The sequence below is a fragment of the Macrobrachium nipponense genome, chromosome 11 (assembly GCF_015104395.2).
Source record: "Macrobrachium nipponense isolate FS-2020 chromosome 11, ASM1510439v2, whole genome shotgun sequence".
Classification (NCBI taxonomy): Eukaryota; Metazoa; Arthropoda; class Malacostraca; order Decapoda; family Palaemonidae; genus Macrobrachium; species Macrobrachium nipponense.
Window position 1 is genome coordinate 95,286,118 of NC_061087.1, and position 12,500 is coordinate 95,298,617.

At 37.4% G+C, this 12,500-nt stretch overlaps 1 protein-coding gene across 1 annotated transcript in view; it reads left to right on the forward strand.

Annotated features, from left to right (window-relative positions):
- LOC135209477 (mannosyl-oligosaccharide 1,2-alpha-mannosidase IA-like) overlaps positions 1–11,048 on the forward strand; it is a gene marked incomplete at its 5' end in the record, with an annotated part of 27,714 nt that extends 16,666 nt beyond the window's left edge. The window contains 6 exons of the mRNA XM_064242135.1: positions 673–889; positions 4,111–4,335; positions 5,282–5,565; positions 7,554–7,671; positions 9,513–9,653; positions 10,504–11,048. Of these exons, the coding sequence (XP_064098205.1) occupies positions 673–889; positions 4,111–4,335; positions 5,282–5,565; positions 7,554–7,671; positions 9,513–9,631 (963 nt within the window). The remainder of the gene's footprint in view (positions 1–672; positions 890–4,110; positions 4,336–5,281; positions 5,566–7,553; positions 7,672–9,512; positions 9,654–10,503) is intronic.
- Between the last annotated feature and the right edge of the window lie 1,452 nt (positions 11,049–12,500).

The window sequence follows — 12,500 nt, forward strand, 5'->3', positions numbered from 1 at the left end:
AACTAATGTAATTATTATACCGTGACACTTCTTCACCGTCCCACCATATCGCATGAATTAACTTCATATATATATATATATATATATATATATATATATATATATATATATATATATATATATAAAAGGATTCACAATATTCTCTAGCAAGACGAAATATAATTGTAGGAAATAAGCTCTGTAAATATTTCTACAAATAGATTTCGTCTTGCTAAACGAGAATATTATGTGGATCCTTCTATACTGATAACTGACAAGCACGGTACGGTGTTTTATAGTACATCTAACCATCACATATAAATCATATACATATATGATTATATATATATATGTATATATATAATATATTATATATATATCATGATATTGTAATATAAAAACACCGTACCGTGCTTGTCAGTTATCAGTATAGAAGGATCCACAGTAATATTCTCGTTTAGCAAGACGAAATCTATTGATAAGCACCTGGCCAATTTGCCAAGTGCTGTGACACGTCTGATATATATATATATATATATATATATATATATATATATATATATATATATATATATATATATATATATATATATAGATATGTATATATATATATATATATAGATATATATATATTTAATTCCCCCTCCACCACCCCACCATCTCCATCTCTCGCTCTTCTCTCTCTCCCTGCAGAAGACCAACAATCACCGGTGGGCGAACGGAGGGTCAAGCATCCTTTCCGAGTTCGGGACCCTCCATCTGGAGTTCCTGTACCTGTCGGACGTGACGGGACGTCCCGTCTTCCGCGAGAAGGTGTTCAAGATAGCGAGGCCGGTCGGGAGGGGCAGCCACGTCAGCGGCGATCTCTTCCCCAATTACATGAACCCTTACAACGGGCAGTGGGGCCAGCGTGAGTGTGACGAATCTCTGATTTTCGGGGGCGGCGGGGGGGGGGGGGGGGGGGGGGGGGGGGGGGGGGTGCGGGGGGGGGGGGGGGGGGGGTGTTGGAGAGGTTGAAGACTCCGTTAACCCTTAAACGCCGATCGGACGTATTTTACGTCGACATTTTTTTGTCTCTCGGGTGCCGACTGGACGTATTTTACGTCGACATACAAAAGTTTTTTTAAAAATTCGCTGAAAAATACTTTAGGCCTACCAGCCGAAAACTCTTGAATCACGCGCCTTGGGGGATGCTGGGAGTTCACGGATCAAGGTGTTGTTTTGTTTACAATCGTTACGCAGGCGCGCAAGCGCGAATTTCTTTCTTGCCTGCACTAAAAAGTATCTGTGACACATCTCTGAAATTATTTCGTCACTTTGACATAATTTTTGTACCATTTTAAATTAGCCGTTACATAGAGTATTATATATGAAAATGTGCGCATTTTTATGTAGAATACAACAAAAAAATACTCATGATTGTAGCTTTTATCAGTTTTAAGATATTTTCATATAAATAACGATGAAGTGCCAAAAATTTCAACCTTTGGTCACTTTGACTCTACCGAAATGGTCGAAAAACGCAATTGTAAGCTAAAACTCTTATATTTTAGTAATATTCAATCATTTAACTTAATTTTGCAACTAATTGGAAGTGTCTAGCACACAATATTTCGATTTATGGTGAATTTATGAAAAAACTTTTTCCTTACGTCCGCGCGGTAACTCTTCCGAAAATAATCATACATGCGATTGTGGTAATGTTTGCACCATTTTAAATTAGCCGTTACATAAAGTTTTATATATGAAAATGTCGCAATTTCATGCACAATACAACTAAAAACAACCCATGGTTGTAGCTTTTATCAATTTTGAAATATTTTCATAAAAAATGATAAGTGACAAATTTTCAACCTTCGGTCAATTGTGACTCTACCGAAATGGTCGAAAAACGCAATTGTAAGCTAAAACGCCTATATTCTAGTATATTCAAGCATTTACCTTCATTTTGCAACAAATTGGAAGTCTCTAGCACAATATTTCGATTTATGGTGAATTTATGAAAAAATAACATTTTCTTTACGTCCGCGCGGTACTCTCCGAAAAAATCATACGTGCGATTGTGGTAATGTTTGCACCATTTTAAATTAGCCGTTACATAACGTTTTATATATGAAAATGTGCGCAATTTCATGTATAATACAACAATAAATAGTTGAAGGTAGTAGCTATTCTCATTTTCGAAATATTTGCATATAAATCACGATAAATAGAACCACGTTCGGTCAAATTTGACTCTACCGAAATGGTCGAAAAACGCAATTGTAAGATAAAACTCTTACAGTCTAGTAATATTCAGTCATTTATCTTCATCGTGAAACAAATTCGAAGTCTCTAGCACAATATTTAAATTTATGGTGAATTTTTCCCTTCTTTTTAAAAAACTTTCCTTCCCTCCATCCGCGCGGATTCTCCGCCACAAATCTCCGAAATGCGTAAGTCTCATTCTCGGAATATTTGCTCCGTTTCATATTAGGCATTTCATAGAGTTTTTATATATGAAAATGTGCGCAATTTCATGTAGAATAAAACGAAAAATATTTGAAAGTTGTAGCTTTTTCTTATTTCCGAAATAATTGCATATAAAAAAAATATATATATAAAAATTCGATATTCGGTAACAACTTTAGCTCGTCAGATATGGTCGAAAACTGCATTTGTAAGCTAATATTCTTACAGTATAGTAATATTCAATCATTTGTCTTCATTCTGAAACATATTGGAAGTCTCTAGGACAATATTTAGATTTATGGTGAATTTTTGAAAAAAATATGTGTTTACGTAAGCGCGTTACGAATTCATGCATTATTTTGTGATAATATTTTTCTCTGTGTTGCTTTTATCGTTTTACAATGTGTTATATATCAAAATGATTGCATTTAGTGCACATACAACGTGTGCACATACAACGAAAAAAAAAGTAACTTGTTACCTTCAACCGTTTGCGCACAGCGCGATTTGAATACATTCTTATATATGAAATTTCGTTTTTTGTTTTTGCGCTATCATATATCGCATTATTTTATATATGATAATGATAAAGTTTTTTTCATTTCTGATGGTTGCATACTAAACTTCAAGCAATGACAAAAAAAGGAGACCTAAATGAACTCTTAATCTTGAAAAACTAAGCGCGCTGTGATTTTTTGAAAAAAATATTTTTTCCGCTTACGCGCTCACTCTCAAACCCCTCCGGCATACGGGAGTCATTTTTTTTAGTTTTACCGCTCCGGCGTTTAAGGGTTAATGTATAATAATAATAATAATAATAATAATAATAATAATACTCGTGTATGTATCTAATTTTCGGGGGTTGTTGGAGAGGCTAAAAACTTCGTTTATGAATAATAATAATAATAATAATAAAATAATAATCATCATCATCATCATCATCATCATCATCATCATCGTCATCTCACTACAATAGGCGTTATGTCTGTCCTGTCTGTCCGTGCCGTTAGTCTGTCATTCAATCACGCCCAAACGGCTGGTCCGATGGCGTGAAACTTGGCAGGATATGGTGGGGGACCCCTAAGATGGTTTATAATGGGATTTCATCCTACCTCCTCAGGAGGAGGGCGGGATGAGAAGAGATTTCCTGAAACTGGCTGGTTATGCCCGTAGACTTATTTACTTTACGAATTTATATATAATTTCTGTATATATATGTTTGCTAATAATAATAATAATAATAATAATAATAATAATAATAATAATAATAATAATAATAATAATATGTTTTATTAAAAGTAATTGCTGCCTCAGCTGCATTAATTTTATACAGGTTCTTCTCTATTTTTCTAATTATTGCTTTCTCATTGTTACTTAAACTGGTGAGCAACGCACCGAAGGTTGACATATCTCAATTAGTAGAACGATTGGATTTTATTGGTAAAAAATTTCAGTCGTTCTACCTAATTGAGATATGTCAACCTTGGGTGCGTTGCTCACCAGTTTTAAGTAACAATGAGAAAGCAATAATTAGAAAAATAGAGAAGAACCTGTATAAAATTAATGCAGCTGAGCAGCAATTACTTTTAATAAAACATGTTTAAAAGAGGGTTTACTTCCAGCATACAATAATAATAATAATAATAATAAAGTCAGGTAACACAGAACCCCGCCTTTCAGGACACACGTCTCTCGGGGCGTTCGGCGACAGTTTCTACGAGTACCTCATCAAATCCTATATCCAGTCGAACTCGACGGACACCCAGGCCAAGGAGCTGTACGAGGACGCCATAGGAACCATCACCGACCGCCTGGTTCACAAGACGCGATCCGGGCTGATATACTTGGCCGAAAGCATGGGTACTAGTTTGATACACAAGATGGATCACTTGGCTTGCTTTGCCGGTACGTATGCGCGTGCGCAGGTAATTGACAAGCACCTGGCTAATTTGCCAAGTGCTGTGACACGTCTGATATTCCTCACACACACAGACACACACACACACACAGAGATGCGAGAGAGAGATGAGAGAGCGATCGTGAGAGGAGACGAGATAGAGAGAATGCTATACCAGCAATTTACTATTCTATGATCAACATTTGAGAGAGAGAGAGAGAGAGAGGAGAGAGAAGGAATGTTTAAACCAACAATTTAATACTCTATGACCCAACATTTTAGAGAGAGAGAGAGAGAGAGAGAGAGAGAGATAGAGAGAAAGAAGAGAGAGAGAGAGAGAGGAGGGGGGAGGGGTTAATTACTGTTCAGAGACGTAACACTTGCTTTCGTAAATACCTTGTAACGTTAGCAGTTTGCTTTCCGAGATATTCTATCTATACAACGATGGAAAAGACCTTACCGCAGGAAAGATGGTGAATAATGGAAAATTAAGAAAACTGTCAGTTGATTCTAAAACTAAACCTATTATGTTCAGGTGATTATTTACAATGAAAAAAAAATACGATATCGCTTATCTCAAATTCATCTTTAAATATAAAGTTTTGCAACCTATGAAAGTTGAGCTCCATGATTAATTTAGTAATAATAATAATAATAATAATAATAATAATAATAATAATAATAATAATAATAATAATAAAAGTGCAAATGCTGGAATCGCCCCAAATTTGAAATGTTGTGCATGCAAATACAGGCTTTCATCTTCAAGTTTCAAATATATTTCAGACAATCAAAAAAGCAAATAATCTGATTACGTTACAAAGAGACTTTCTTGACTTGAGAGATGGCAGACCAACTGTATAAAATCTGATGTCACCAAAAGTCCTATTCTGTTTAATAAATCTACCTCAAAAATCTACCCCACATTACAACAGAACCTTCTCCCCCCTACAGGCGGGATGTACGCCCTCGGCGCAAAATACCTGCCGCGCCCGACCTCGAAACGCGAAATGGAGATCGCGGAGGGCATCGCCCAAACCTGCCGCGAGACCTATGCCCGAACTGCCACGGGGCTGGGTCCCGACAGCTTCCACTTCCCTCAGATGGGCACCGGTCAGGAGATCCTGCCCTCGGCGAGGCACTACGCTCTTCGGCCAGAGGCCATAGAGACGTGGTTCTACCTCTGGAGGCTCACCAAAGACCAGAAGTACAGGGACTGGGCTTGGGACGCTGCTATGGTAGGTATCGCCAGTCAGCGTTTTTTAATCACGCTCAATAAATTTAGTCTATTTTTTTCTGCAAAGAACATCTGCACCTGTGGAAACAACTCTTTCGAGATTTTGAGAAATTGCAGTATTATTATTATTATTATTATTATTATTATTATTATTATTATTATTAGTGACAGTAACGTTTAACTTTTTCCAATGTGTAACACTGAAGAGCTGAAAGGACGTATTCCTAAATTATCTGTTATCTGTCAATATTACTCCTTAAAAGCTGACATATTCTAGGGTAAATTGCGTTCCTTGACGCGACGCAGGTCACTGTTGTGAACACACAAACACACACACACAATGGATTTTCCTGGTTGGAAACTTCTATCTTTAATGGTATACCATTTAAGGGGGCGTGGTCCATGGCGTATGTACTGGTTTCGTCTTTCTTTATAGGCATAAATCGGCACCTTAGCTATTTGGAGCAAACCATTTATCAGGTAGTATCCGGTGTGACTAATGCACAGCACCCTTTATTTTTTATTTATTTATTTATTTTTTACAGGTAAGGGCATTACACTGTCATCTTGAATATAATGGGTAGAATAATTTCACTTCTTCAGTATTCAATAGTGGGTATAAAAGTTAAACAACAACAACAACAACAACAACAACAACAACAACAACAATAATAATAATAATAATAATAATAATAATAATAATAATAATAATAATAATAATAATAATAATAATAATAATAATATTTATGACACAACATTTTTACTATTTATTTTATTATTATTATTTATTATTATTATTATTATTATTATTATTATTATTCAGTAGTTTTGAAACCTATTCATATGAAATAAGTCTACAGGGGCCACTGACTTAAAATTCAAGCTTCCAAAGAATATTACGTTGTTCATTAGGACGAGCTAAGAGGATGTAGAGCTCTCTCTGTCATGATGATAACAGCGAACTCTAAATCAGTCAGTCAGTTACTCTTATCTTTGTTAATCATATGTAATTCCTGACAGCAATTTAATCATCATCTTGACTTAAAACACCTGCAACGTGAAAAAAGAAGGTAAATAATCCACACCCATATGTTTTTACCATTTAACACATTCACGTATATATATATATATATACATACATACACACCACACACACACACACACACACACACACACACATCTATATATATATATACTATATATATATATATATATATATATATATATATATTTTTGGCTGAAGCCACTGGGAAAATTTAAAAAAGAAAAGACAGAGTGCCAAGTACTTTCGTGTATTTAACACATCTTCGGGGCACAAGTACTTGGCATTCTGTCTTTTCTTTTTAAATTTCCCCAGTGGCTTCAGCTAATAAACAAAATCACGTGCTTACTTTTGTGATTTCTTAGTATTATACACACACACACATAATATATAATATATATATATATATATATATATATATATATATATATATATATATATTCAGTTGTATTCCACATAGGAAAATGAGAAGAGGTCCATTGGAGGACGAAACTGTTGGGCATATTCAAAGACATACCTTTTTTCATTTTCCTATGTGGAATACAACTGAATTACCATATCTTCGTGCCATAAGAGATACCAGTATATATATATATTTATGCACAACAAACTTCGTCCTTGACAACCACGACGCACGAAGGTAACATCAATAGGAAAAACCATTGTTTACATTATTCATGGCTACAAAACAAACGCCAGGTACTCAGACGCCTTTCTATTCATCTTTCTATCCATTCCTAGCATATTCCCACCGAATTCCAACCTCACGATAGCAGGGCTAATGGCATTTTTATGCCGTGCATAACGAAAACAGTCGCTGCTCTATTTAAACCTGACACGCGAGAGAGAGAGAGAGAGAGAGAGAGAGAGAGAGAGAGAGAAAGCATTCATTCTCTGTATAATTGTATATTTTCTGTCAATAAAATACTAACTACCGCCGAATACAGGCTCTGGAAAAACACTGCCGAGTCGAGAGCGGAGGATTCAGCGGTCTCTCAGACGTCCACAGGACAAATCCTCACAAGGACGACGTCCAGCAGAGCTTCCTTCTCGCCGAGACGCTTAAGTGAGAGTATAAACACGCACGCAGAATACAATGTAGTTTTTAAGCCAAAAGCCAAGCGCTGGGAACCTACGAGGTCATTTGACAGGTGTAATAACAGGAGGAAAACATCGCTATGAAACATTTGTTATAGGAGAGGGTTGAGGAAAGTAACATGGATGAAAATATGAAAGGAGGTAAGGTAAAAGGAATGATATAGGTTGGAGCTAGGGGCCGAAGGGACGCTGCAACGTATGCGTGCAGGGAATGAGAGTGGATTCAATCTATGTACGTGGAAGTGAGTGGAGTTACAGTGAGCACTTGTAAGCGAATCTAATGTATGTAGGCGGAAGTAAGTGGAGTTATGGTGTACAAGTCTTTACATTAAATGTATTTACTACGTTTGTTTGTATGGTGTTTTTACGTCGCATGGAACCAGTGGTTATTCAGCAACGGGACCAGCGGCTTTTACGTGACTTCCGAATAACGTCGAGAGTGAACTTCTATCACCAGAAATACACATCTCTAACCCCTCAATGGAATGACCGAGAATCGAACTCGCGGCCACCGAGGTGGCAGGCTAAGACCTACCAACCACGCCACTGAGACGATGTATTTACTATGTATGTATGTGTATGTATGCATGTCTGTGGAAGTAACTGGCGGTACAGCATATACAAGTTGACTTAATGTAGCGGGAAAGGTTAGCGTATGTTTGTATGTATGAATGAAAGTGTGGATTCAATGCATTTCTGTGGAGATTCAGTTTAACTGCACCGTACACGTGTAAGTGAATTTAATGAGAGAGAAAATTGTGGTCCATAAATCATTTAAGATCCGCTGACGGTCTTACAAAAAAGCCAAAATGTAACGAGAACGAATGGCGTGACGAAGAAAGCAGCGGAGTCCGCTAGTGTTTGGGGAGCAACCATATCGACCAGTCTTTTGTTTGTTGAGATAAGATTAAATGCCTCAGCGCATATAAATCCTCCCTCTCTTTCTGTGTCTTATAATGATGATGATGATGATGATGATATCCAAAGATAAAAATAAAAGCGTTGTGCGCACCTGTGGACGATGATGACGTGTGATGATCGGAAAATGAGTAAGTGAATACTCTCTCACGAAGTCATTAAAAACCTTATTAAATTTTGTTATAGGATTACATCCTATAAATATATGTATATTTACACACACACAAACACACACACACACACACACACATATATATACATATATTTTATATATAGATCTATTATATATATATATATATATATAATATATAATATATATATATATATATGTAGAAGAAGGATCCAAAGTAATATTCTTGTCTATCCAGACGAAATATATTTGTGGAAATATTCCCACAATGTACATTTCGTCTGGATAAACAAGAATATTACTGTGGAAACTTCGTCCGATTACTTAGAAGCACGATACGGTATTTTTATATTGCATATATTATATATATATATATATATATATATATATATATATATATATATATATATACACACACATATGTGTGAGATATTGTAGTGGGAGGATGTGGATTTTGCTGTTAGGGGGCCAATTATTAACGGCCTCCGTGGTATATGACGGACCTTTATTTTTCATACAATAGTTTCTCTTAACTTTGTTTTGAATTTGACCTACGTTGACGGATACTATCATCGCGTTAGTGCCCAGTCTATTCCATTCACAAGTTAATATGAACATATCTTATGAGAAGCATGTATTATTATTATTATTTTTTTTTTCATACCTACTTAAATATGCAAATTCCATAAAAATACATTGAATTAGTCCAGATATGCGACTGCTGTTTTCTAAGATATATCTTCTCCTTTCCCCTCTGAGCAGTATTTGTACCTGATCTTCTCCAGCGACTCCCTCATCAGCTTGGACCAGTGGGTATTTAACACGGAGGCCCACCCAATACCCATACTGGGCAAGAACGCTCTCTATCGCAAGGCGTAAACTTCCGATGCCAAAGACATGTGTAAGTTGCCTTCGAAATTTCTTTGCTCTTTTCATTTGAAGAATTTAATTCTATGAAAAGCAACTGAGTGGAATGGAGCCATTGCATTATTCGTCATTTCAGGAAATGGATTTGGAATTGGATGATGAAATCTAAGCTAAAGTCAATGGGGTCACTCATGGCTGAAAATAATATTGGAACAACTGTTAGTAGAGGGTGAAAAGTAAGCTGGAAGATGGAATTGAACTGGAATATAAGCGCTGGAACCTATGGGATCTTTCATAGTTGTAAATAATTGTTGGAACAATTGTTAGGAAGGGGTGTACATTAAGAATTGCAATAGAACATATAGACGAAAGTACAGTAGATTCACATCAACCGGGCATCTAATGTCTAGGCCCGCCCCTTACGACGCTCCAGATTGGCTGTTGATAAGCCAATCACAGGGCTGGAAACTCTCAGTGTCTCTCGAGAGTTCACATAGGCAGGATGTATGTTCCACCTCTCCTGAGGGATACTTTTGAAAGACGCATCCTCAGGAGAGGTGGAACATACATCCTGTCTATATGAACTCTCTATCCTGAGACTGAGTTTCCAGCCATGTGATAGACTTATCAACAGCCAATCAGGAGCGTCGTAAGGGACGGGCCTTAGACATCAGATGCACGATTGATGTGAATCTACTATAGGGGCCTACAGTGCACCGTGCGAGATGCACCGACGGCGCTAACAACCCCGCGGGATTTCAGAATATGTCTTTATACCTCACGACAATTACTCACTCATCACGAATGCCCAACCTCTCACAAGTACTGAGTTAAACGCTCATGCAAGTCGACTTAAATTTAATCTGTTTTAATGTCCTTTACAGGTTACCATCGCGAGGCAAGCACTCAAGACCTCTCTCTCCAAAAGCGTCATCGCACCGTGTATACAATGGAGTCCCATCCCCCGTGGAGTTGAAACTACAATATGAGTACAAAAAACCACAAGCCGACGAGGGCCGCCGCCGTCGATATTCACAGCACTGATATCCGTAGGCAAAAAATAATCAATGGCATTTATATATTTCTGGCAGGAAGAAGTTATCCGAAGTGCGAAGTCTAGTCTAAATATTATTTACTCGATTGCATTTCGGATATTTTTAGAATATTGAGAATTGTGATTCTCTCTCTCTCTCTCTCTCTCTCTTGGCCCTGTTTGTCAAGCCAGAATTCGAGGCGTGCTTGATTTCGTTACTCCATATTATTATTATTATTATTATATTATTATTATTATTATTAAGAGTGAGTTAAAAAGCTCATTTTTCATGGAGGCTGGACTCTTCACTCCATAATTATAGGAGATCCCCATGGGATGAAGAATGGGAACAAGAAGATATTTGTTTTTACAAGAGCGATTAAACACACCATAACACACCATAACAGGAAAAAAAACTAACAAAGGGCAATAGCCTAACTTTTCGCAGCTCTTCCTAGCCTGACCTAACGGGGAGTGCTGCTAATAATCCAACACGAGACGGGATTGCCACTGGCTAACCCATTAATACGTGCCAGTATTTGAACCATTTTCTACCCTGCATTTGATGCCAGGGGTTGTCATGACATAATGTGTGCAATGCCTGTGTGGCCTTTACTTAAATCTATAAGTGTTGCAATAGCCTAGGTTGTAATGGACGGTGTAGTCTAACCTACCAGAAGGGTTTTGTTGCCTTGGATGCGACATGATTTCCATAATAACCTATGCTACGCGACAAGGTCGCTGTATCTTAACCTGCTGCATGGTTTTGTTGTCTAAACTGTGAGCGGGTTTGTAGTCTAATCTGTGACAGTGCTTGTAGTCTTACACTGTGACACAACTGCCATAATTTACCCTGTGATAAAGTATCCATAGATTAGTAACGAGCGACACGGATGAATTTGCCTAACTTGTCACTACATTCAACCATAAAATCTAAATCATTCACCAATCTTACCGCGGAGAGGTTGAAGGAAGGCTGTGGTTTGCTGAAGCCAGCAGGAAGTTTCCTGTCTTTCCTCTGGTTACGAAAATCAGCTGCATAAGTTTCCAAGATTAATTGGGGTCATCTGCAAAGCTGTTCTCCCCTAAAGTGATATTGGGATGGTGCTTCAAAGAGCATATGTTTTGACATTTCACGCTTGAAACAGACGACGCGGTAATCCACAGATTCTCAGTGGGACTGTAGTCTGTGAGACGAGTCAATTTCATAAAAAAATTCAGCTTTCTAATACTCGTTCGTCGTATTTAGATCCGTTGAAGCGCTAACAGCCAGGGCCTACAAGGCACTCTACCAAAACAGAAGTTAAATAGATGTGGGATCTTTAGAGTGATGGAATTGTAACCATGTTCGATTAGAAGACACAAACAAACGAAACAACATTTATATACCACACTTTTGCCCACAAAAACAAATATTCCGTGACGTGGTATGACCCAAAGGAAATAAAGAAACGAGCACCAGGACAATACACGGCAGAAATTAGGGGGGGAAAATTAAGATCTTTTTGACAAGCAAGAGCACCAAAGAAAATCCATCTTCTTACGAAACAAAAACCAACCCTCCCCTGAAACTTGGCTCTGTGCAATTTACTCAAAAGTCTTTTGTTCAGAACTAAGTTTTAGGAGCTTCCACCAACGAAAGTTCCTCGTTGGACGAGTGGATTTCGCGCTCGGCTACCAATCCGGTGGTCCGAAGTTCGATTCTCGGTTCGGCCAACGCGGAACCAGAGGAATTTATTTCTGGTGATAGAAATTCATTCCTCGATATAATGTGGTCCGGATCCCACAATAAGCTGTAGGTCCCGTTGCTAGGTAACCAATTGGTTCCTAGCTACGTAAAAATATCTA